Source organism: Lissotriton helveticus, chromosome 7, assembly GCF_964261635.1.
Source record: "Lissotriton helveticus chromosome 7, aLisHel1.1, whole genome shotgun sequence".
In the NCBI taxonomy this organism is placed as follows: Eukaryota; Metazoa; Chordata; class Amphibia; order Caudata; family Salamandridae; genus Lissotriton; species Lissotriton helveticus.
This window is the reverse complement of record NC_136068.1, coordinates 526,182,741-526,204,287: the sequence shown is the minus strand read 5'-3', so window position 1 is coordinate 526,204,287 and position 21,547 is coordinate 526,182,741. Positions and strand designations below refer to the sequence as shown.

The 21,547-nt window shown below is 47.3% G+C and overlaps 1 protein-coding gene across 1 annotated transcript in view; it reads left to right on the top strand.

Annotated features, from left to right (window-relative positions):
- The window catches only part of LOC144769143 (serine protease 33-like), a 71,393-nt gene that overhangs the window by 37,868 nt on the left and 11,978 nt on the right, over positions 1-21,547 (top strand). Inside the window, exons 3-4 of the mRNA XM_078653151.1 lie at positions 9,972-10,243; positions 13,545-13,714. Coding sequence (XP_078509277.1) covers positions 9,972-10,243; positions 13,545-13,714 — 442 coding nt within the window. The remainder of the gene's footprint in view (positions 1-9,971; positions 10,244-13,544; positions 13,715-21,547) is intronic.

The following is a 21,547-nucleotide window of genomic DNA, read 5'->3' as shown; positions in this document are numbered from 1 at the left end:
TCAGCGCCCCATAGAATGCCAGGGAGAATGCCGCCTTAAAAAGAAGCACCTCCCACTCCGAGTTACAAACAGTCTCCAGCGTGCCCAGTAAGGCTGTTAGCCGGGCCAACCCAATGGGCTTCCTCTTATCCTTCTGGTGTCCCTGAATACGGCGCCATCCCCTTAAAGCCTTACGTATCATAAAGGTATTAGTGGGATCCCGGAAGCCCCTAGCTTGAGCGAAGAATGATACTGCTGCCCTATGTCTGGTCGCCGCTGCCACCGAGCGCCCCTCCTTGTGCATCCATTCTAAATAGGCTGCAAACCCATCCTCCTTCGCCCAAAGCACTTCCCACTGTGGCCCCAAGAAAGAACAATAAGACAGAAACGCCCCTTCGTAAGCCGTCTTGGTCCTGGGGGCTAGGCTAGCGACCACGAGGTCCTGTAATCTGGGGCACCAATCTGCCAAAGTACTGCTGGGAAGTGTGCTGGCGAGGGGTCTGCTGTGGGAAGATGTTCCCTGAAAACCTGCATTTTGAAGCGAGAAAGGGAGTCAGCCGCATTGTTTAAAACACCAGGGACATGTTTGGCTCTAAAATTAGCATTCAGTTTAAGGCACCGCAGAACAATTTCTTTGATCAGACGAAGTATGAAAGGACACCGCGCCCCCTGCTGGTTGATACATTCCACCACTGTCATGTTATCTGACCAAAACACCACTGATTGGTTACATAGGTGTTCGGGCCATACCATCAGTGCCACCCATATTGGGAAGAGTTCAAGGAAGCCAATGTTGCTGATCAGACCCCATGTCTTCCATTCTTCTGGCCATTGTTGAGCGACCCACCTGTTCCCTAGGATGGCGCCAAAGCCCACACCACCGGCCGCATCAGTCCATAGTCCCAACTCCGCCGATGTTGTGAGCGGGCCGGGCCAGACCACCCTACCGTTAAAATCCTCCAGGAATGCCATCCAAATAAGCATATCCTGGCGAATTTCAGACGATAGGCGCGTGCGGTGGTGCTTTTCCCTCAGCCCCCTCATCGCGTGGGCGATGGAGCGAGAGAAGGGGCGAGCCATTGGGATGATTCTCAGTGCGAAATTCAATTGCCCTACCACCTCCTGTAATTGCTGCAAAGTGACCTTCTCCTTCCGGAGGCATAACTGTAGCGATGTCTTGAATTTGCACACCTTGTCCTTAGGTAATCTAAAACATCTCTCCATTGAGTCAATCTCGATGCCAAGGAATTCTAAGCAGGTGGTCGGGCCCACCGTCTTCCCGGGCGCAAGCGGGACCCCAAAAGCCCGCATGAGCACGCAAAATTCCTGCAATGCCAGTGCGCACTCCTGAGATCCCGCTGTACCGAGGAAGAGGAAATCATCTAAGTAATGCATGACCCCTTGATGGCCCGTCACTTGTCTCATGGCCCATTCAAGAAAGGAACTAAACATCTCAAAGTAGGCGCAAGAAATAGAACAACCCATAGGCATGCATTTGTCCATGTAGAACCTATCCCCAAAGGTGAAACCTAAAAGATGTTGGTCCGCCGGGTGGACTGGGAGGAGGCGGAAGGCTGATTCTATGTCTGATTTCGCCATCAGCGCCCCGGGTCCCGTGGCCTGCAATAAGTTAACAGCCTGATCAAAAGAGGCGTACTTAACACTACAGATACCCTCGTCAATGGCATCATTCAGTGACGTCCCCCTCGGTGCTGACAGGTTATGAATCAATCTGAATTGCCCCTTCTCTTTCTTGGGGACAACTCCCAGTGGGGAACACACAAAATTGGGTACTGGCACTTCAGAAAAAGGGCCAGCTATCCTGCCTAATGAAAGCTCCTTGTCAATTTTGGCGGCCACAACAGCCGGATTGTGTTTGACTGATAATTGATTTCTACAGTGCGCACTGCCTGTGTATCCCCCGGCCGGGATCCTAAAACCCTTAGAAAAACCTTCTTGAAGTAGGGTGGCCGATGTGTGGTCTGGGTATCTGTTCAACCATGGAATCATTGCCGCCACATCCACTGGTGTGGGGGGGCCTGACCTGTTTGAATTATACTGGCCTTCCCCTACCCCTCTGACCTGTGTTACCTTGCTTGGACCTACAGGTAGTTTCTGGATGGGAGGGGTGCCCACAGGAGGAACATGCATGTCTAAACTTACACGCGGCCCTTGTGCAGGTGCGCCTATTAAAATCCCAGCACACCCCTTTTTTCTCTGGCCCACCTGCCCTAAACTTCCCAGGTACCTCACTCGTTTGGGGGGGCCGAAAGGGCTGCTGCGGTCTAGTGAACATCTTGCCCGCACCGAACTGAGGGGGAGGTGCAGTATCGGAGAACTGTTTGTGCCACGCCATGGAATCTACCGTGTCCCATGGCAATGATCTGTTGAATTCCAATGCCTTCCTGAAATTGACATCATAACCCTTCCATGCTTCCCCAGAATACTGTTGACTCCACCCCACAATCCTGCTCGAGTAGCATGCCAATGCTGCCTGTAAATCTGGAGGACGCTCCGCTTTAACTGCAGTGAATACAGCCCATGCTTGCATCCAGTTGTTGAGATTTTCCTCAACCCTAAATCTAGTACACTGCGCCCTCCATTCACTTGGGAGCATCCACTCCTTCAGTGCTTTTGCCTGCTCCATTTCCCTATTATCTAACAACAAAGAATAAATGTAAACGTATTTATCCGCCCAAATCATCTCTTTCACAGCTAATGACACATGCTGAGCCAGATTCTCGCTCCTGGAAGGTACAACACCGTCCCCCAAGAGTGGCAATGCCACTTCCTTACCAAGTGTGGGCACCGGGGGCGGCTGCCCATTCAATCCGTCCAGCTGGGGAACACTTGGACCTGCAAGGGGAGAAGATACTGGCAAGACAACACTGTTGGCGACCGCCGCCAATCTGATTTTTTCCACAAACTTCGCCGCTTCTGCTGCATGGTCTGCCGAATTCGGAAAAGCTCCCCCTTTTTGGAGCCATGGCATCAAGGCCGTTATCTGGGATACCAATTCAGGGGGCGTTGACTCGCAATTACCCACAGGGACAACAGGTACCACAGGGGTTATGCCCTGTGGTACTGACACAGCTGGCAGGGCGGGTGCCGGGTGTGGCACACCTGTACCCGGGATTGTGGGCACCGGTGGGGAAGCAGGCCCAGCGTCTACTGGTTGACCTACAGGTACCGGCACCACGGGGGCAAGGGGTGTAGGCATAGGTATATGCGGGGGTGGCATGACCGCCGACGGCACAGAATGTACCGGCTCTACTGGCCCTGGGGTGGGGGTGTCATCCCTGGGTCTCTTGGACTTAGACTTCGTAGGTGAGGTGATAAAATCCCCCCTTGGCACTGGTGCAACCCTCTTGCGAATAGGCCTACCCGATGGACCTGGGGCGTCACCATGCTTCTCATTAAACCGTGCTTCCAGCTCATTTACTTTCCCTAGCTGCTGTTTCATATCTTTCATGTCACGCATCATGGCCCGCATCATAGCCTCCATGTTGGACCCCCTCTTTCCACCCCGTGGACCCGGCATGATGCTACCCCCGACAACAGCAGCCTACTCTCTCAATATCACAACAGGCCAACTCTGTGTACCTTTCAGATGGAGGGTCACCAGGGGGCTTTCAGCACCATGCAACGGCGACCGCAACACTAGCGGCTTGTCCGCTTATGTAAGGGGTGAGTAAACCTAATGTAGACCCACCCGGCGGCCACCAGGAGCGATGAGTGCTAGCCCCCCGTACCCCTCTTACCGATCAGTCCGTCGGTCCTCGTTGGCGGTCGGTCAGTGGTCCCCGTCCACACCACGTTGAGTGCTGGATGGCCCTAGGTCCTGTCCGCTAGTGAATCGCACCCCAAAATCACGTTAAATTGCCTGAAAGTGAGATATGTATTAGCACTGTGTAAAGAAACAAGGGTACAGATTTAGGGAAACCCAGTGTGAGTACAGGGAGACAATTGAACCCCCCAGTTCACCTCACTGTTGCTGTGTACCACAAAAATTTATATCAGTACAATCACCCCAAATCACCACAATATCCCTCCTACAAACGACCTATTGCACCATTAATGTCGTTAAATGTACTTATCACCAGCCTGTAATAATAAGTGGGCAGATTGTAGGAAAAAACAGACCCCTCGATTTTTAAAACAGTGGAGGCTTGCAATTAAAGCCGTGACAATCACACACCTCAAGCAGCATTCAAAAGATCCATAGACCTTAATTCACTTTGTGTAAGGCTATGCACAAATAATCACTTAATAATTAAACAAAACCTTAATGTACAAACATTTCAGACATGTCACCTCGTTTTCTGAAAATTGTACACTGTGTGTTACATCCAGCGCAATGATTAAGTAAACTTTGCAAGGTCTCCCCTCCAGGTGCTGCCCTGGTCGACCCTGCTTCGCTCCCCTATTAAATGCGCGCGCTAGTAGTCTGATTCAACCGTTCCTCCCAGTTCGCGCCAAGATTCCCTGCCCAAAACAATAGCGGCGCTTTATTCTCCCTTGTCTGGCCGCCCCTCTGCAGGCACTCACCCAAATCCCTCTCCGTCCTGGCCAGCAAGTCACCGCCGCCCCCACCCGATACCTGATTGTCCCACGCTTCCTCTACCGGCGCCGGCACCTGCGGCGTGACGCCCTCAACCGGATTCAAAGCCCCGACTCTCGGCTGACCGCAAACGGCGAGGCGACGCTCCGTGTCTCTCTCCGCGGCCTGAAAGCAGTCGAAGCCCACACTCCACACTCGATCTCCGTGACGAACGCTCCCTGTCCTCGAAACGGCTGGTGCTCGTCACTTCAGCGCTGCTCGAGCGGGATTCCCTCGAACCTGAAAATAAAAAGGGAAAGAATTACAAAACAAAGAAGCCCCGAACGCGGGGCACAACGTTCAGCGAGGGAGCGTCCAGGGACAAGGGGGTCTCCTGGGCGCTCCCTACCTCTTATTCCCGAGGGGCCGGATGGCCCCTCCTATCGCCCGCCCCCCCTGACCCGGAACCACTACATTGAATCCGGGTCAGGAGGGCCGCCGGCCAATCGGCGGTGGGCCGCACCCCCAGGGCACGCCCCCACCGTCGAATGACCACGAGGGAAAAGGGGGGGCGACGGTCGCCGCGCCGCCATGCGTGCGGGGGGGCCGAGGGCCCCCCCTTTTCAATCGTCGTCTCCCTTGTCTTCCTTATCTCCCTGCTTTTCTTTCTCTACCTGGATGGATGGATATACTCCTACCACATCCAATATTACCGTACTCCTATCCTCATTTATTTTCTGTTTCACCATCTCACTCATCATTCTGTTGTAACGTCTAGTAACTCTCTATGGTCCTTTGACTTTATGTTGCTACATGCACGCATGTCGCTTAAGACCAAGTCCCATTGATGAAAGGATTCCCATTCTGCGGGCCTTATCTTTTTCCCTCTTAATGTTAACATTTGTCTCAAATATGACAACTTGTTCAGATCGTAAGTCCTGTTACATGGGAAGTGTAAGTCCAGTCTTTTAGCTGTCAGGTCATGCCATTTGTGTATAAATAGTATGGAACTGAGTCCTAGGAGTAGGGCCACAATGTAGGCGGGGGAATCGTTCGGGGGAGCTGGCTGACTGCTATTTAAATCATTTTTACTTGTCCAATTACCCATGGTGAGCGAGAGTGTGTGTGCATGTTGAAGTGCAAGCACTAACCTTCCTTGCCTTATGGTTACAACTCAAATGTACCAGACAGATTGTTGGGAACAGGGGTCGCGCTATACTACAGATGTACGGTACACTGGGTGGACGAACGTTATCAAATGCCGTTCAGCCACACTTCAGCTGTTCGCAAATAGCAGAGGAAGCCTTTCATCATGCAATCAGACAGTTAATTTGATACGAGTTCACAGCTTTCACAAGTAAAAATGAGAGAGTGTTCTGGATGCTTGTTACTGGCGTCCCATGAACGGAGTGAGCGGTGACAGGAAAGTATTTAGAAGAAAGATTAGTCGTTCCGTCTCCTTGCAATCTCCCAGTATCCCGTAAGTGGGTGAGTGGGGTGGCTAGACAGAATTGAAGACTCTATGGCTGGTCGCCAAGAGGTCCAGTCATTCAAAGGAATAGTGCAGAAGAGGTGAACACAAAATGCATTTCAGACAATACACAAAAAACATGGAAGCAGCACTGTTGCACCCTGCGCAGCAGCGCTGTTGATGAAAAGTGATGAGAGTGGGTGACGAGTGAGTGTGCTAATCCCAGAATATTAACAGAGGAAACAGGAATAATATTATTGGTATTCCAGAGTACATAAGGAATAAAATGCAAGAGGACCTCAGATGATGCATTTCACGATTGTGCACTGGCTATAGACAGGCATACAAAGGTGCGTCCGGACCTAAAGGATACACCACTGCCAGATGCCCAAAGGGATTTGTTTGTAGATGGGTCTTGTCTGAGGGATGACAGAGGGACGCTGCAGGCCTCCTATGCAGTAGTTACCGCTACCATACTACGGGAAGGGGGAAGGCTGATGGCCGCTAAAAGTGCACAAGTGGCCGAACTCGTGGCACTGACGAGGGCATGCACACTGACTAAAGGAAAAAGAGCAAACATATACACAGACAGCCAGTATGCCTTCCGGGGGGGTCCTTGACTTTGGCCAACTATGGTCAATGAGGGGATTCCTCACGTCAGCAGGTCAACAAATACAACACGCACAATTGATCAGTGATCTCCTCCAAGCCTTACTACTACCATTAGAAGGGGCTATCTTAAAATGTGCAGCACACACTTCATTGAAAGACTATGTATCAAAAGGAAACACATTTATTGATGTAGAAGTGAAAAGGATAGCGCTGACAGGCTGCTAGCTAGCAATGGTACAGATGGTAAGCCACTAGAAAGATACAGACATTAGCAATGATTCACTACACAATAAAAAAATGCAGAGAAACCCACTATTATAGATAATAGAACAACTGACACTCCCTCCTCTTTGTGACTAGGCGTAACCCTAGACACAACAGGAGACCTCCTTTGGCATCCCGCCGGAGGCTGCCAGTTCCTCAGTGTTGAATCAGGCCGACTCAGCTGTGCATTCATAAAGGGTGAGATACGGGGCCAGGGTCTGAGGGGAGGGGAGTTAGCTGGACCAGATTCAGTGGTCATAAGAACTTCAAACTGTATTACTCAAGGGAGAAAAAAGAAAAAAAAGAAAAATGTTGCAACCTCAAAGAGCAGCCTGACTGACCACAAACCAGACGATATTGTATCTGCACACGAACTGTGTGCAGCCACAGGGGCGCCTCACCCACAGCCTCCTGTACCAAGGGGAGCAAAACTGCCAAAATCATAAAATATGTAGCTACCTGCTACAACCCAAAGGGTAGAGAAAAACCCAATCCAGATTTACCACCGTACGTTGAACCTGGCAAAGCGTACCGACCTCTGCTCCCGTCAGTTGAAGTAACTTTGAACGTCCCCCTTCCCCATCGGCCGGGGACTCTCTGCAGGCGAGACAGGGTGGTGCAGTGGTTCGCCCTCCTTGGAACGTCGTCAGCCAAGTGCTGCTTAGCACCAGGGAGTCCCTGTGTGCATGGAACTGGCGGAAGTTTGCCGTCACCGGCCAGGTGGGGAGGGTGCCAGGACCAGATAATAAAACGTGGAGCAAAAGCTGCACATTAAAGGGAGGTTGGAGAGATCGGTAGCAGTTTCAGAGGTCAAAGAACGACTGCAAATGGAGGAGGATAAAGAAATGCGAGCGTCAAACAGAGGCAAACCCTTGGCAGAGTGATAGCAGCAGAAAAGATAAGTGATCAGAGCCAGAAAAAGGCCACTGCAAGCAGAGAAAAAAAGTGATAAGTACCATAGCAACGAGAGACATTTCCCTGCAAAAACAAAAGCAAGCCCTGTAGATATCACTAGGACACAAACATAGTGGCGCATGCAGAAAGGCCTTGACAAGGAGCAAAAAGTGTGGCAGAGAGTGGAGTAGAGAAGTCATTAAGTAGACGCTAAACAGCTGTGCTGAGAGAAAGTTAGCAGGAGCCAGAGATATGACGAGTCCAACTTACAGGCGTACGCAGTCCCCCAGGATCCAAGAGAGCGGGAGAGAAAAGAAACATAAATGTTATCGAACCTCAGGTCTCCGAACTCCGATGGAAGCCAAAGTCCAACCGCCAGCTACTGAAGTCGTCCATGATCCTGGAGCCACATTCTCACACCAAATGTGGATGCTGAAATAGAAATATGAAATAATACCACAAATACAGTTCTCTGTCAGCACAGAAGATAGCAGAATTTATTGGAGACTAACAAACAATACAGAATACGTGCGGCATGGAGACAGACAGCATAGATACTGAATGTCCGATGATGTGACGTATGTAACAGTTTATATAGGCTCAAACCGCAAAGGATGCAGCCTCATATCATACGTAGCACAACTTAAGCACAATTCATTTGTTCAATAATTATGGGCCTACAGTGCGATTTTACCATTTAAGGTCCTAAGTCTACTGTTGCTGACCACATGTCCAGCGAGGGCAGCTTTTGGGACTTTCCACTCTACTGTAAGATATCTATTCTGATCCTTTCAAGATAATAATTGCAACATAATAACAGTGCCCAGAAACATTGCGAAATGTGATATGCTAGAACATTAATTGTGGAAGCAAGCATCTTCTTTTGCCACGTATGTGTTTTTGAGCAAACCTTGCGTTACTAAAGCTGTGTCTCTAAGGGTAAGGAAAAGTACAAGCATCTCGTGCCGTGATTCTCATGTCAACTTAACATGGCCTAGAAGCTTATTGTATTTGGTATCACATAAGAAAGACGGCTTCTACACAGTGAAACAAAATTTTGGGTCCTAGCCGTTGTAAGGACATGCTAACATTACATTTCTACATGTACTACCTTTAAATGCCGTACACCTGCCATGTGCAGTATGAGGTCTACATACGGGTAGCCTTAATATTTAAAATGAAAGGTTTGACCTGTTAAAAGGGGTTTATTTTGACAAGTCAAATTACATGTTTGCTTTTGCATTGTCACAGGCTACATAGGTAGGTCTAAGCCATGTGTGCACTGCAAGTACAGTAGAAAGCACAATAGATGCTGCAGTTCACTGGTGGCATTTAACATCTAGGCCTTGATAGTATGTTGTACCACATACTAGGGACTCATAGACAAGTTAAATATTCCAGTTATGTGTATGGCAATTCGACCATGTTAAAAGGGGGCGCACAGACACTTTACTATTAGTTCTAAAGTCAAAAAAACAGGTAAGACAAGTAAGACATCTGAGGGGCCATCAAGCAAAAGCTGGTCATTTCCTACAGCTTCTATCAGAAAAGTATCAATTGTAAAAAAGTAAATTTGCTGGGACCACCTTGTGTCCAATTTTATAAAGCGAGTAAACATCATTCTATAATCGGCACTTCTTGGAAGCACATTTTGCGTCCACACAATGTCGTCCGGTATTTCTCTCATTATGGTGTAGGGGGGACACATGCAAATAAGGGCAAGCCTTGCGTCTGACATATTGCTGGTGTTGCTGCATGAGGCAATGAGAATTGCCAAAGTCAATAGTTGTTGGTTTAAGTGCTGACTGATTTGAAGGCCCCCTTCCTTTTCATACAGTCTAGTTGTTATTTCTATGTGGAATAAAGGTTGGAAGGCAAGTAAAGCCTCATTAAAGCCTATTTTTTATGACTTTGAACGAAAGGAATGTTACTAATAAAAGCCCCCTTGTGTATCAGATAGGGAGACTGAAATGCTGGCTGGATGGGTGTTGTGAAATATGTGGTTGTGTATTTTCTTAGCCAGCTGATAAAATGTGCAGCATACACATGTTAAACCACACCTCTTGTGCTCAACTCTTGTTTTTTGATTTTGACCAGATTCCCAAATGACCCAGACCTTCACTTCATATTATTAGTAGTGTTTTATTATTAATTGATGTGATATTAGCTTCTATTCACCATGCTGGCTAAATCTTGTTATCTTTCATGTAGGAACAATGCCCAGTCCTCCTACACGGTCTGCCTGGGAATGTACCAGCTTTCGAACTCCAACCCTAACTCGCAGTGCTCTACAGTCAAGCAGATCATCGTCAATTCGCTCTACAGTTCTGAAGAAGGTCCTGGGGACATCCTGCTGCTGGAGCTGACAAACACAGTGGCCTTCACTGATTTCATCCTGCCCATCTGCCTGCCAGCCTCGTCGGTCACATTTCCATCTGGTTTAAACTGCTGGGTCACTGGCTGGGGAGCCATTGGCTCATCAAGTGAGTGTTGTTGGGAGATGACCACGTCATTGATTTATCCGTGTTGGTATCAATGTTAAGACAAAAGCAACAGTTGTTTGGTTCTTTGAGAAAGGTTACAATGCAGACTGGCTTGGTGTGTAACTTACCATACATTACAATGCAGCCTTTGGGTGTTGCAGGGATGTTAATTTCAATCAATCTAACCCATGCTTATAGGTCTTCATTTCTTTTTTGAGGAGCTCCTCCCCTGGAGCAGGAAACTAGCCATTAACACTCTAAGTTGGCTATCTGTTGTGGCACCCAAGTGGGTGGAGTTTGAAAGGTAGCCAGTGCTGTGAATTTAGAATAGGTTTTGTAGTAGCTAGAGTTGGTTTCTAAGGCTTCAGACTGCTGTAGAGAAGATAAGCTTTCAGGAGAGGGTCTACTGACTCTCTCGCCCGCCCTTCCTGAGAAAAGGGTGGGGCCGGAAAAGTAGAGAGATGCACAGACCCCTTCTAGCTCTTCATCCTCAATATGGCTTGAGGAGCTTGAGCACGTCTGTCTTTTCCCAACCACCAGATATAAACAGCATCCAGTTAATCACTGAAGAACCCAAGACGCCTTAACCAAAGGCTACCATTTCCCCCTTAGAAAGCAACCTCCTTCTTCTAGGAATATTAATTTACATAGTGGTCCGATTCTGCCCGGCTATTGTGCCCAATCCGAAAGAAGTAAAGCGAGGCTCAGGCCAGCCACAGAGCAAGGCCTTCAATTAGGAATGTTGACCGTAGAAGGACCCGGCTTCCTTGGGCTATACATGTGCTGGACCTGGGGTGGAACAGATCCAGTGGGAGGTTTACACTGATCATTGGCTGTGTCTACGTGAGATGGATGCCCTTATTAAAGAGGTCTGGGCTAAGCCCCTGCCCCCCCCCAAGTCTATCTGCCTGCCCACGGGTAGTGCTGGGCCTCGATACAGGTAATGTTTGAGGGATTCGCTGGGGGCCCGAGGGGACAGTCATTATTCCTGGGATGTATTAGAAGACACACCACAGTTTCATTGTCTCCCTTTGGCTCAAAATCACTATGGAAGTTTGTCAGGGAAAAAACAAGGGAAAGGTGAAATCATGATAAGCACCGAGGAGAGAGAGAAACCACCTTACTCTTCTCCTCCCTGAATGAAGGCATGGGAGCCCACTGACAACAAATAATGGCAGTGAAACAGTCATCTGGTCCATGCACACACTTCAGGGACATGGACTAACTGTATTAACAATGAAGGAATCTAAATTCAGTGGTGGGATAAAAAAATAAATCTTTTCCACAAGACATTGTTGTCTGTTTGTGGGTATAGACGCTCTTCATTCTATGAGCAAGGAAGAAAGCAACTGAATTTTTGTATGCATTTCATGTGCTTTTATTTGACTTCATTTGATACATTCCAGCTAATTGATGTCTCCCTGGGGTGGGAGTAGAAACACATAGCAATCTTTGACTGGGATATAACGATATGGTGAGACCGAACCATGTGGGGCCTAATACATAAGGTGTGCATACTAACTCCTTTTTCGCCTAATATTGCATGGTAAGAAATATTTGATGTTGACCTAGAAATATGATTATTTTAGGGTGGAACTTTTAATACGTTCAGTCTTCTGCATTCAGCTTGCAGGAGCGGCTGCACAGGTAAGAGCGGTGAGGCGGTGAGGAGGGTGTTCTCGACAGACGAGGAAAAAACAATTATTTTCTTTAATTTACCCTCGTCGTCTGACAAATCCCCCCCCCTGCCCTGTCCACTGCTCTTACCTTCCCAGATCGCTCCTGTCAGCTTGCTATCTGGGGCCACAAAACAACTGGGAGTTCTTTCATATGGTGAGTCCTTAAAAAGGAAATTAGGTCAAACAATACTGTAGTACACTGATCAAGGGTGGCAAGAACTATTTTAAAGGAAGAAGGATAAATAGTGAAGAATATAGTATAGAAACCAAAATGGGATAGGAATGCAAGAGTTCATCATGATGGTCTGCACTAGTATGAAATGGGTAGTTCTAACAAATACATTAAAGGAGTAAGCGGTGAGATAAATCTGCTTGATTTTTATGATCTATTTGACTTCCCTTTCTCGCTGACCAAATTCACTTCGCCAGGGTTATGGGTCACATCTGCGGCCTTAACTTTCAGGCTCAAGTGGTCTTTGATGGGCAATTCCATATTAGATCTGATTCCTCTCATGGTCTTGTAATTAAATATGGACACAGATCTGCATCTTATGTTTTCATTGCTCAAATCTATCCCAAAGTCATGGTATCCATTCTAGATTCCAGCCACCTTCTCCAAAGCACTGACTCCCGACGAGGCTGGAATGGCAGAAGTTGCTGGCATGGAGGGCATGAAGTTGTTTAGCCATTCTGAGAATAGATGTTTTCTCTTTAAGGAAGTGCTAATTCTAATTTTGGTTTTCAACTAAACTACCTTACAACTGGGTTTTGAATACACTAAATCCCACTTTATGAATTATGTACATTGCTCACGCGGGTGAATTATCTCAGTACATGCGGTCCGGTGGGGCGACTGTTCGGTAATTCTACGCGGTAACACCAGAATGGAACAAAGTTTCCGAAGGGTGACACCGCTCCCCTCTGAGACCATGGAGTGCTATTAGGCACCGATACAAAACTTGAATTGAATACAATCGTACGTATTTCCTATCTAATTGCATGCACTTATTATTAGTAGCATTTTAAGTTGTCTATTTAATTAATTAAAGCCCAAACAGGGCAGACAGGAGTGGCATATACAGGGCTGGTCCCTGCATGGTCCTGAAGAAAAGCTAGGGGTAGCTTGAAACATGTCGACCGTTCACTGATCCAACCCACATTACAGGTTGGAACACAGTGACTGAACCCCGTTTTTAACATACCAACCTAGGAGCAGAATAAATGTGTTGAGGCCCACTAGCGCGGTATTTTTAACTCACTCACACCCACTCCACCACATCATTTTCCTTTGCACTACACATAGTCCTTCAATAAAAAGAGTGCTCCTACGTATTTCGTCTGTCGCAGCACGCCCCTTTTTGTAGAGAATTGGGAACCCTCTATGATGAAGCATGTCACCGTGAGGCAACTCCGGTGAGTGAGGGAACTATAGAAAGAAATTTTTCTTTCCTTCTTGGTTTCCTGACAAATTGGTTCAGCAACCATACCAAGAGCTAGGTCTTAGAACCCAATACCGTGGGCTCGTTTTTTTCATTATCTCAGTACACATCTGGACAAGTTAAAGGATCATATGAACATGGTCTGTGTAATCAAAAACAAATTGTCAATTACTATTTCTACAGTTCCTCTCCCATCGCCCAAGACTTTGCAGGAAGTGATGGTCCCAATCATTGCCACATCAACCTGTGATGACCTCTACCATATCGGTTCAGATGTGAGCTCAGGCCAACCCATAATTCTCAATGACATGATGTGCGCTGGCTATGCGGCTGGAGGAAAAGACTCTTGCCAGGTGAGTGGCTTTGAAGTATCTGAGTGCCGCCAAGCAGGGTAATGGAAATACGTCCTGTGGTTAAATCATAATGGTAAGCAGTCTGGTACAAGGTTGGGGTTCATGTTTCACAGTTTGTATTTGCACTAAAATCCCCCTATGCCCCTTAGATTCTCCATTCCTTAAAATACATTTGGGACCCAAAAAAAAACATGAATTTTTTTTTACGATATATTCCTTTAATTGACATATTTTAAAATAAACTGCATTCTTTGGGCGATACTAGTGATCATTTGTAATGTGATTTCCAAATGTGTAATGCTAATAATACAGCAGAAAATGTGTAATGGTTTTCTCGCTTTTCCTGCTGCATCTATATTGGAAATCCTAAATGTGCCCATTCTGATGGGTAAAAGGTAAAAGTCACGTGTTTATGAAAGCTTTAGAGGGAGCGGCCTTCTGTCTCCTAGCAGATCTTTGTCAGTTTTAACTTGTTTTGTTCAGCCAAGAAGTCTGTGTGACCCAATGGATGTTCAGATGACTGGTGTATGTTGAGTGCTTGCAGTCTGAATACCATGCTAGGAAATATGGGAAGCAGTTGGTTCAGTGCTTAATTTGTAAAACAATAAGCCCCGGGGACTAAAGTTTTGCTCAAAAGCTAAGAATATCAGGATGCGTAGTCTTAATACCCCCTCATGCCTTGTTCAAACACAACCAGACAGCCCCTGGCTGATCTCTCCTGCAGATTCTTTTTCATCCCTGCATTCTCCATTTGCCAAAATTGTTCTACCTTTCACTTTCCTTCTTCCCCCCTTCAGAGATGTTTCAAGGCATGAGCAAAGGGAGCAATTACTCGGGCCCCCACCTTCTAAAGAAACCCCTTGGGAAAGTGAACCTTACCACTATATCTATGTCTCTATCTGCTGTCTATTTCTAGTTAAAAACATTTCTTTTCTCTGCCTTACTCTAGTTGCATCTCTCTTTGCCTTTAATCGCCTAACGGATGTTGGGGTCCTGGGTAGGGCACATTTATTTTTAATTTTATAAACACTTTGAATTATTTTAAAATTATTGGTAGTAAGAATGTAATTTTTATTTGGGCCAGACATATTTCAACAGCTTTGAGTGACCTACTTCTGCAAGGTTGCTTGGCATCTGCGGGATTGAGTTAGCATAGAGTGGGTATTAAAATTAAAAGGTATTTCCAACAAGGGCCCTCAAAATATGTTTTGCCCATATAGCTGATGCAAAGTGCCTAACAAAATAAAATACATGTGTCCTTGTGTAATGCCACTGGTGCTCATATAAAGTGCTCTCATACATGATATTTTCTGGCCAAGTTGGCGCTATATAAAACTCAGAAAAAAAAGTCTGATTAGGAATAAATACGTTCCAGCTCCTAAAAATGAGTGCTCGTGGGCCACGCTTGCAAGCAGTGGCTCAGATTAAGCACTGCTAGATGCAACCGGACAGTACTTGCATCTGTTCTGAACATGGGTCTGGGGCATGCAGTAGGCAAATGCAAAAAGAACAATTGATGGTAGAATGCAGAACAATGTCATACATTCACACCAGTAAAGATATCTGGGCCTAAATCCATCATTATGTTGATCCCCATGACATTCCAGTTTGAACCCAGCCATATTCAAATCAGTCTTGACCCTGCGCCCAATGGGAACAGTCCAGCCCGAAATGCCAGGTCAGGTCCTCCCTGAACTGGAAACAAGCATCCTAGGACCGGTTTCAGGGTTTCACCCCTCATCAGCCAGGATAGCCTGACTCCATTGGCATGTAGAGCACAGGACCCGCGTCTGGGCATACCCGCCCCACTCGGGCTGACAAATGCAAAAAGAACAATTGATGGACAGAATGCAGAGCAATGTCACACATTCACCCCAGTACAGAGATCTGGGCCTAAATCCATCATTTTTTTGCATATGCGTGATTAAGGCAGTAGGCGTTCTAGCGGATGGGCAGGGAGAGTAAGCAGAATGCATGCGGCAGGAAGGACCGGGACTCTGCTTGGTAAGTTGGGCTAGGGCCCGGGGGTAGGTGGGAGTAGGCTTTAGGGATGGGGCTGGATTTAGGGCTCAGGCTGGGATCGGGGTAGTTTTTAGGGCAGGGGCCACGTTTTATGGCTCAGGGCAGAGGGTGAAGGGGCAGTTTTCAGGGCTGGGGCCCATATTTAGCGCTCATGGCGGTGGTACTGGGGGCTGTAGTTTTTTTGGGCTAAGGGGCCAGGTTTTAGAGTTTAGGTTAGGGGTTCAGTGTAGGTAATAGGGCTTGGGTGGGTAGATTACAAAGCAGGAGGGTCGAATTTCAAGGCTCAGGGCAGAGTGGTAAAGACGCGGTTGTTGTAAAGACCATGTGATTTAGGCATGCATGGTTGTCATACAACCCTTTCAGCTTGGCCAAATGGAGTCAGCAGATTGCTTTTCCGTCTGAATCTAACTGACACTGCTTTGTCACCCGAAAACAACTTGGACAAACAGCAGGGAACCTGATGAACATTTTCAAGTTCTATTCAGTCAGCATAAAGCCTCTTACTGGTGTAGTTGCTTTCTCATTAGGACACAGTGGGAGTGTCACTATGCTTTTGTATCACATTCTGGAGGGCAGAAGCTAAGATGAGGGTGTGAATTCTTTTCACCACCTTAGCTAAGCTCTACCTCGGACATGTGTATTGTATTCAGTGTATTTAAAGAGGGGCTGAGCTGTTGCCCCTTCCTGCACATAATCTGTGTGTAAGAAAGCAGCCTGCTGCTAAGATTGATATATTCTTCAGCCCTTACACAGGGGTAATGCCTTATCCAAATGTCTCTGCTTATTGGCTAAGTTTACTTGTAAATCGCAACCAAGAGCAAGGAAGACCATGACCTGGGTCAGAGAAGCGGAAGCTGTCAATGGCAGCTTTTACCCATCCTTTCTGCTGCTCACTTCTGAATTCTTCATACATATTTTCAGTGTCTAACTGGCACCCCTAGACTCTTTTCCAATCAGCACTCTAAATATTTCTCTAGCGTTGCCCTCTTTATCACTCAGTCACTCTATAATCTTTCTCACCACACCCCTCTAACGGCCACCTATTCCGACTCTGTATGCCCTTTAATACAGGACTTTCCCTCAAGGTCCCATTTCTAGTGTCATGTGCCAAAAGATCTACGGGCACATGCATCAACCTATTTAGGAAGTGCAAACGGTGCGAATCGGTAAATTCGGCCGTTTGCGCTTCCTAAATACGTTTTTGGGATGCATGAAACAGAGTTTCAAAATTCGCTATTTTTTGCATTTCCTAAAAATGCGAATGCATTTAAGGAATCGCATTTGTGCGATTCCTTAAATGCAATGCATCATTTTTTTAAAAATTGCGAATTTTGAAATAGGAAGTGCAAATTAACACGAGGTTGACCCTCGTGTTAATTTGCGAAAATCTTTAAAAAAGCAAAAAAATGCATTTTTTAAACTTTCATGTTACAGACACACATGTCCTTAGGACATGTGTGTGTGAAACATGCACTTTAAAATACATTTCAGGGGTGCAGGGGGGGGTCCTTTGGACCCCCCTCTGCACCCTTGCAATGCATCAACAATGCATCAACAAATTGCGAGTGCAAAAAAAAAAAAAAATGCAAAACGGCTAGAGGCCCATAGGAATCAATGTAATGCCATTCCTTAATTGCGATTCGCAATTAAGGAATCGCAATTTCCGAAAATTAAGAAATCCTAAAAACTTTTAGGATGTCTTGATGCATAATATTTTAAAATTCCTAAATTGCGATTCCTTAATTTTCCCAATTTAGGAAGTTCAAAATCCTACAATGATGCATGTGCCCAATAGTGTTTAAACCGGTCCGCTCTTGATTCGTCTTTGAATCCACCTCTCAAAAGACCTAAGGTTACTGGATGACTCCAAGGCACCTGCAGCACCATTTTCCAGTTTAGATTTTTCTTTTATGTCATTGATTATCTAGAATTTAGTTGGTTCATTTAAAGAGACCAAGGACCTCCCTTCCAGGAATCCATATCGTATTTTATATGAAATCCTATGGTTAGAACATAAGGTTCCTGATGAAATGTGTTCCTTGGGAAAATTGTCAAAATTCGATCTCTAACCTCGTTTCAAAACACTCTTTTCCTCCTAAACCCATCTTTACTTTACCCTAAATTGGTTTTCCCTATAGATCGCTTTCCTTTCCCCACCTGTTTCCCAGCCTTCTTTCTGAACCATGGATGTGTAATGCGGTTCCAAGACATCTGTGTGCATGCTAAATGTTAGGATAGCCTTATATGATGCATCTATATAACAAATCGAAATCGAAATCATTCATATAGTCAATAGTTTTCTTACATATTACAAACGTGGGTTGAATGTACCGTATTGGACCTATGTAGACACACCAGCTCTAGAACCAGTTGTATTTCAGAATGATGGCAAAATGCAAACATACCATGGTCAGAATTTTTTTTTTTAAACTCTTTATTCGTGACTGTTACAGGATATCATACATTTCTGTACATTTCCTTATTATTACATGCATCAGTCTTTTCCGTGTTCATAACCATTAACTTGCGGGAGCAGTACATTTTAGTTATAAATTGCTTGTCAGAGCATATCCCGAATGTTTCTCAAATATAGTCCGTAAAATCCAGGATCGCGTCGTACATAAGTATCACGCCCCGACTGATCCCCCCTCCCATCTGCCCACCCACCCCCTGTCTCCTGGTTGTTCTCACTTATACACTCCACAACCCGGGTCAGGTGATTCTATTTATTTGGAATTTGGTAAAAGCCCTAGGTCTGGTCTAGCCTTTGTGAGTCGCAGTGGTGTCCGTGAGTCTCGGTCCCCTCCCGCCATATATGTGAGTTCACCCCACCGTGTCTCCCGAACTGTCCAGGTCTATCTCCTCCAGTTCTATCAACATTGAATCCCATTCCTGAGCTATAGGATATTTGCGCAGTTCCTTGCTCTCCTCATCTCGCAATGCCACGGATTCTGCTTTGCCCCATTTCAGCAAATCGCTGCGCCACATTTCTATCTGCGGGGCCCTGGGTGACTTCCATCTCATGGTGAGTGCCCTGATCGCCAGCACCAGTGCCAGATCCATAAATCTCAGTTGTGCCTTGCGTGTCTTGGGTCGTTTCCTGTTCCCCAGAAGGCATGGTAATGCTCCCTCAGGGATCTGGAGTGTAGTTATGGAGTGTAGCGTATGTTTGATCGTTCCCCAGTAAGTGTGTAACTTCGGGCATGTCCATAGCATGTGGAGAATGTGTGCTTCGTCCTGGTGACATCTCGGGCAGCTATGTGCGGTGGCAGGGAACATCCGATGTAGCCTCTGGGGTGTAAGGTAAGCTCTGTGGAGAACCATGGCCTGTATGAACTGAAACTTAACATTCCTGGACACCCGCCTATGATGGCCCAGAATGATTTTCCACTCCCCGTCCGTTATGTTTTCACCGGAGTCCTCAGCCCAGGTCTCCCAGAGTGTAGCAATCGGCGAAGGGACGTGTTCCCTGATGCCAACGTATAACCATTTCACTAGGTGTCCCCCCATGCCCATGTGGTACAAGAGGTGTACCAATTCATGTTGATCTGGTTTCGTTCGTTGTGGGGCCCAGGCCCGCCGCACATAGTGCGTCACCGAGGCGTGTATTAGGTATAAGCGGGAAGGTGCTCCCGTGGCTAGTACAAACGAGGTGTGGTCCAGCATGGTGTCGTCACCGAACAGGTCTCCCACCCTATCCACCCCAGTCTCCGTCCAGGGTCGTAATCTACGTTGTGTTAGAGTCCCCTGTGGTGTCGGGAGTCCCAGCAGTGGTATATTGTCCGCATACGGGGAGGTCCCAGTCGAGTATGACAGTGCTTTCTTCCAGCAGGTCAGGGCCACGCGTAGGAGGGGGTGGCAATCTCTAGGGATCCTAGCATTGGGTAAGAGGAGGGAGTGCAGGTCTCCACGCGCTAATTTGTCCGCCGTGTAAGCGATCTGATGCAAGTCCCTGCCCGCCACCCACCGGGTCAGCCATTGGAGTTGGCTGGCATAGTAGTAGCTGCGCAGGTCCGGCACTCCCAGGCCGCCCTGTCTGGTGTTCAATTGCAGTTTTTTAAGGCTGATCCGCCTTCTCCCCGAGCCCCATATGAGGTTGACCAGCAATGTATTTAGTGTGGTAAATATCTGACGCGGGAGCATAACCGGCAGGTTCACAAAATAATACAGTATGCGGGGAAGCAAGACCATCTTCGAGACCGCCACTCGTCCCATTACCGATAGGGGTAAGGACGTCCAGAAGCCTACGCTGCCTCGGAGGCCAGTAATGGCCTTACGGATATTACCGTCAATTTGGGCCTCCGGGTCCCGGTAGACCTGTATTCCGAGATATTTAAACGTGGATGGCGCCACTTGGATTTCGTAGGTCCCGAACTGTATGAGGGGGGGCCGCTGGCCATCTCAGAAGAAGAAGCCCAGGGACTTCCCTGGATGTATAGCCAGCCCAGATATGACCTCAAACCGTTTGAAGATATTCGCCAGGGACGAGTGGTCTCCTCGCAGGTTCCGGAGGAACACCAAGATGTCGTCGGCGTATATTGAGAGCATATGGTCGGTGCCTTCCACCGGTATGCCGTCCTCCGCAGCTCTATTGCGAAGTGCAATAGCCAGGGGCTCCAGCGTCAGCACAAACAATAATGGCGACAGTGGGCAGCCCTGTCGGGTGCCCCTATGGATTTCATAACTGTCCGATGTGTGTCTCCCCGTGCGTGCCCTGGCCGTCGGGCCCTTGTATAAGAGGCGGATCCACTTTATAAGGGCTTCCGGGAAACCAAAGCGATGCAGGACTTCGAACATGAAGTTCCACGTCAGGGAATCAAACGTCTGACGGAGGTCCAGGGCTATACAGCCAGCGTGTGGCAGGTCGTGAGGAGTAGTCGTCATGAGGGCGTGGAGCCGCCTCGAGTTCTGGGAGGTACTCCTTTCTGGGAGGAAGCCACATTGATCAGTATGGATCAGGCCAGGGAGGTGGTGTTGGATCCTCATGGCAATGGCTTTACTTAGGATCTTATACTCCGTGGAGAGCATGGAGAGGGGCCTGTAGTTACCTACATCTCGAGTGTCTCTATCGGGTTTCGGGATAGAAATCACCAAGGCCTGCATGGTGGTAGCCGGGAGATGGCCCGCCTCGTACGCAATGGCGTATATTTTCTCCAGGACAGGGGCTAGCACATCAGCATATGTTTTTTTTTTTTTAAATTTGTTTATTGGTGTAAGAAGTTCTTTGCGCCTTACAGCACATATTAACAGGAAAATCATATACATTGTATCCGCCTACAACCACAGCGGGCCGGCTACATGTAATCACAACCGATATCAGTAACCTTAGTTGTACACGGCCCATCAGCCGACATCCAGCGGACCGGCGGCGTGTTATTTGAGAGCTCCCACTTGTATGTCAGTGCTGTATTCGCCCACTTATACATCAGTAGTCTTACATTTTTATTTTTTTACCAACCGGAAACAAACATAACAGTGTATAACCCAACTTGCAATTCTCCCCTTGCTACAGTCACTCTGCATCACAGCATCCTCCCTCCTCAGTACCAGTATTATATAAGTGTTCGCTTTGTGGTGTCACCGCAAGATACGTACTTCACTCCACTTCCGCCTCTGATTCGGACTCACCATGTATTAGCAAATAGGCACGCAGGTACCCCCAATAGTCCTTGGGCCTAGAACTGCCCGGCAACTCCTCCTCGTATGTGGTAAGCGTGTCTCTACAATAAACCATGTCCTCAATCCAGCGCTTAACCTCCGGGGCTCTCTTGCTGTTCCAGTGGAGAGACACCCTCCTCTTAGCTAGCAGCA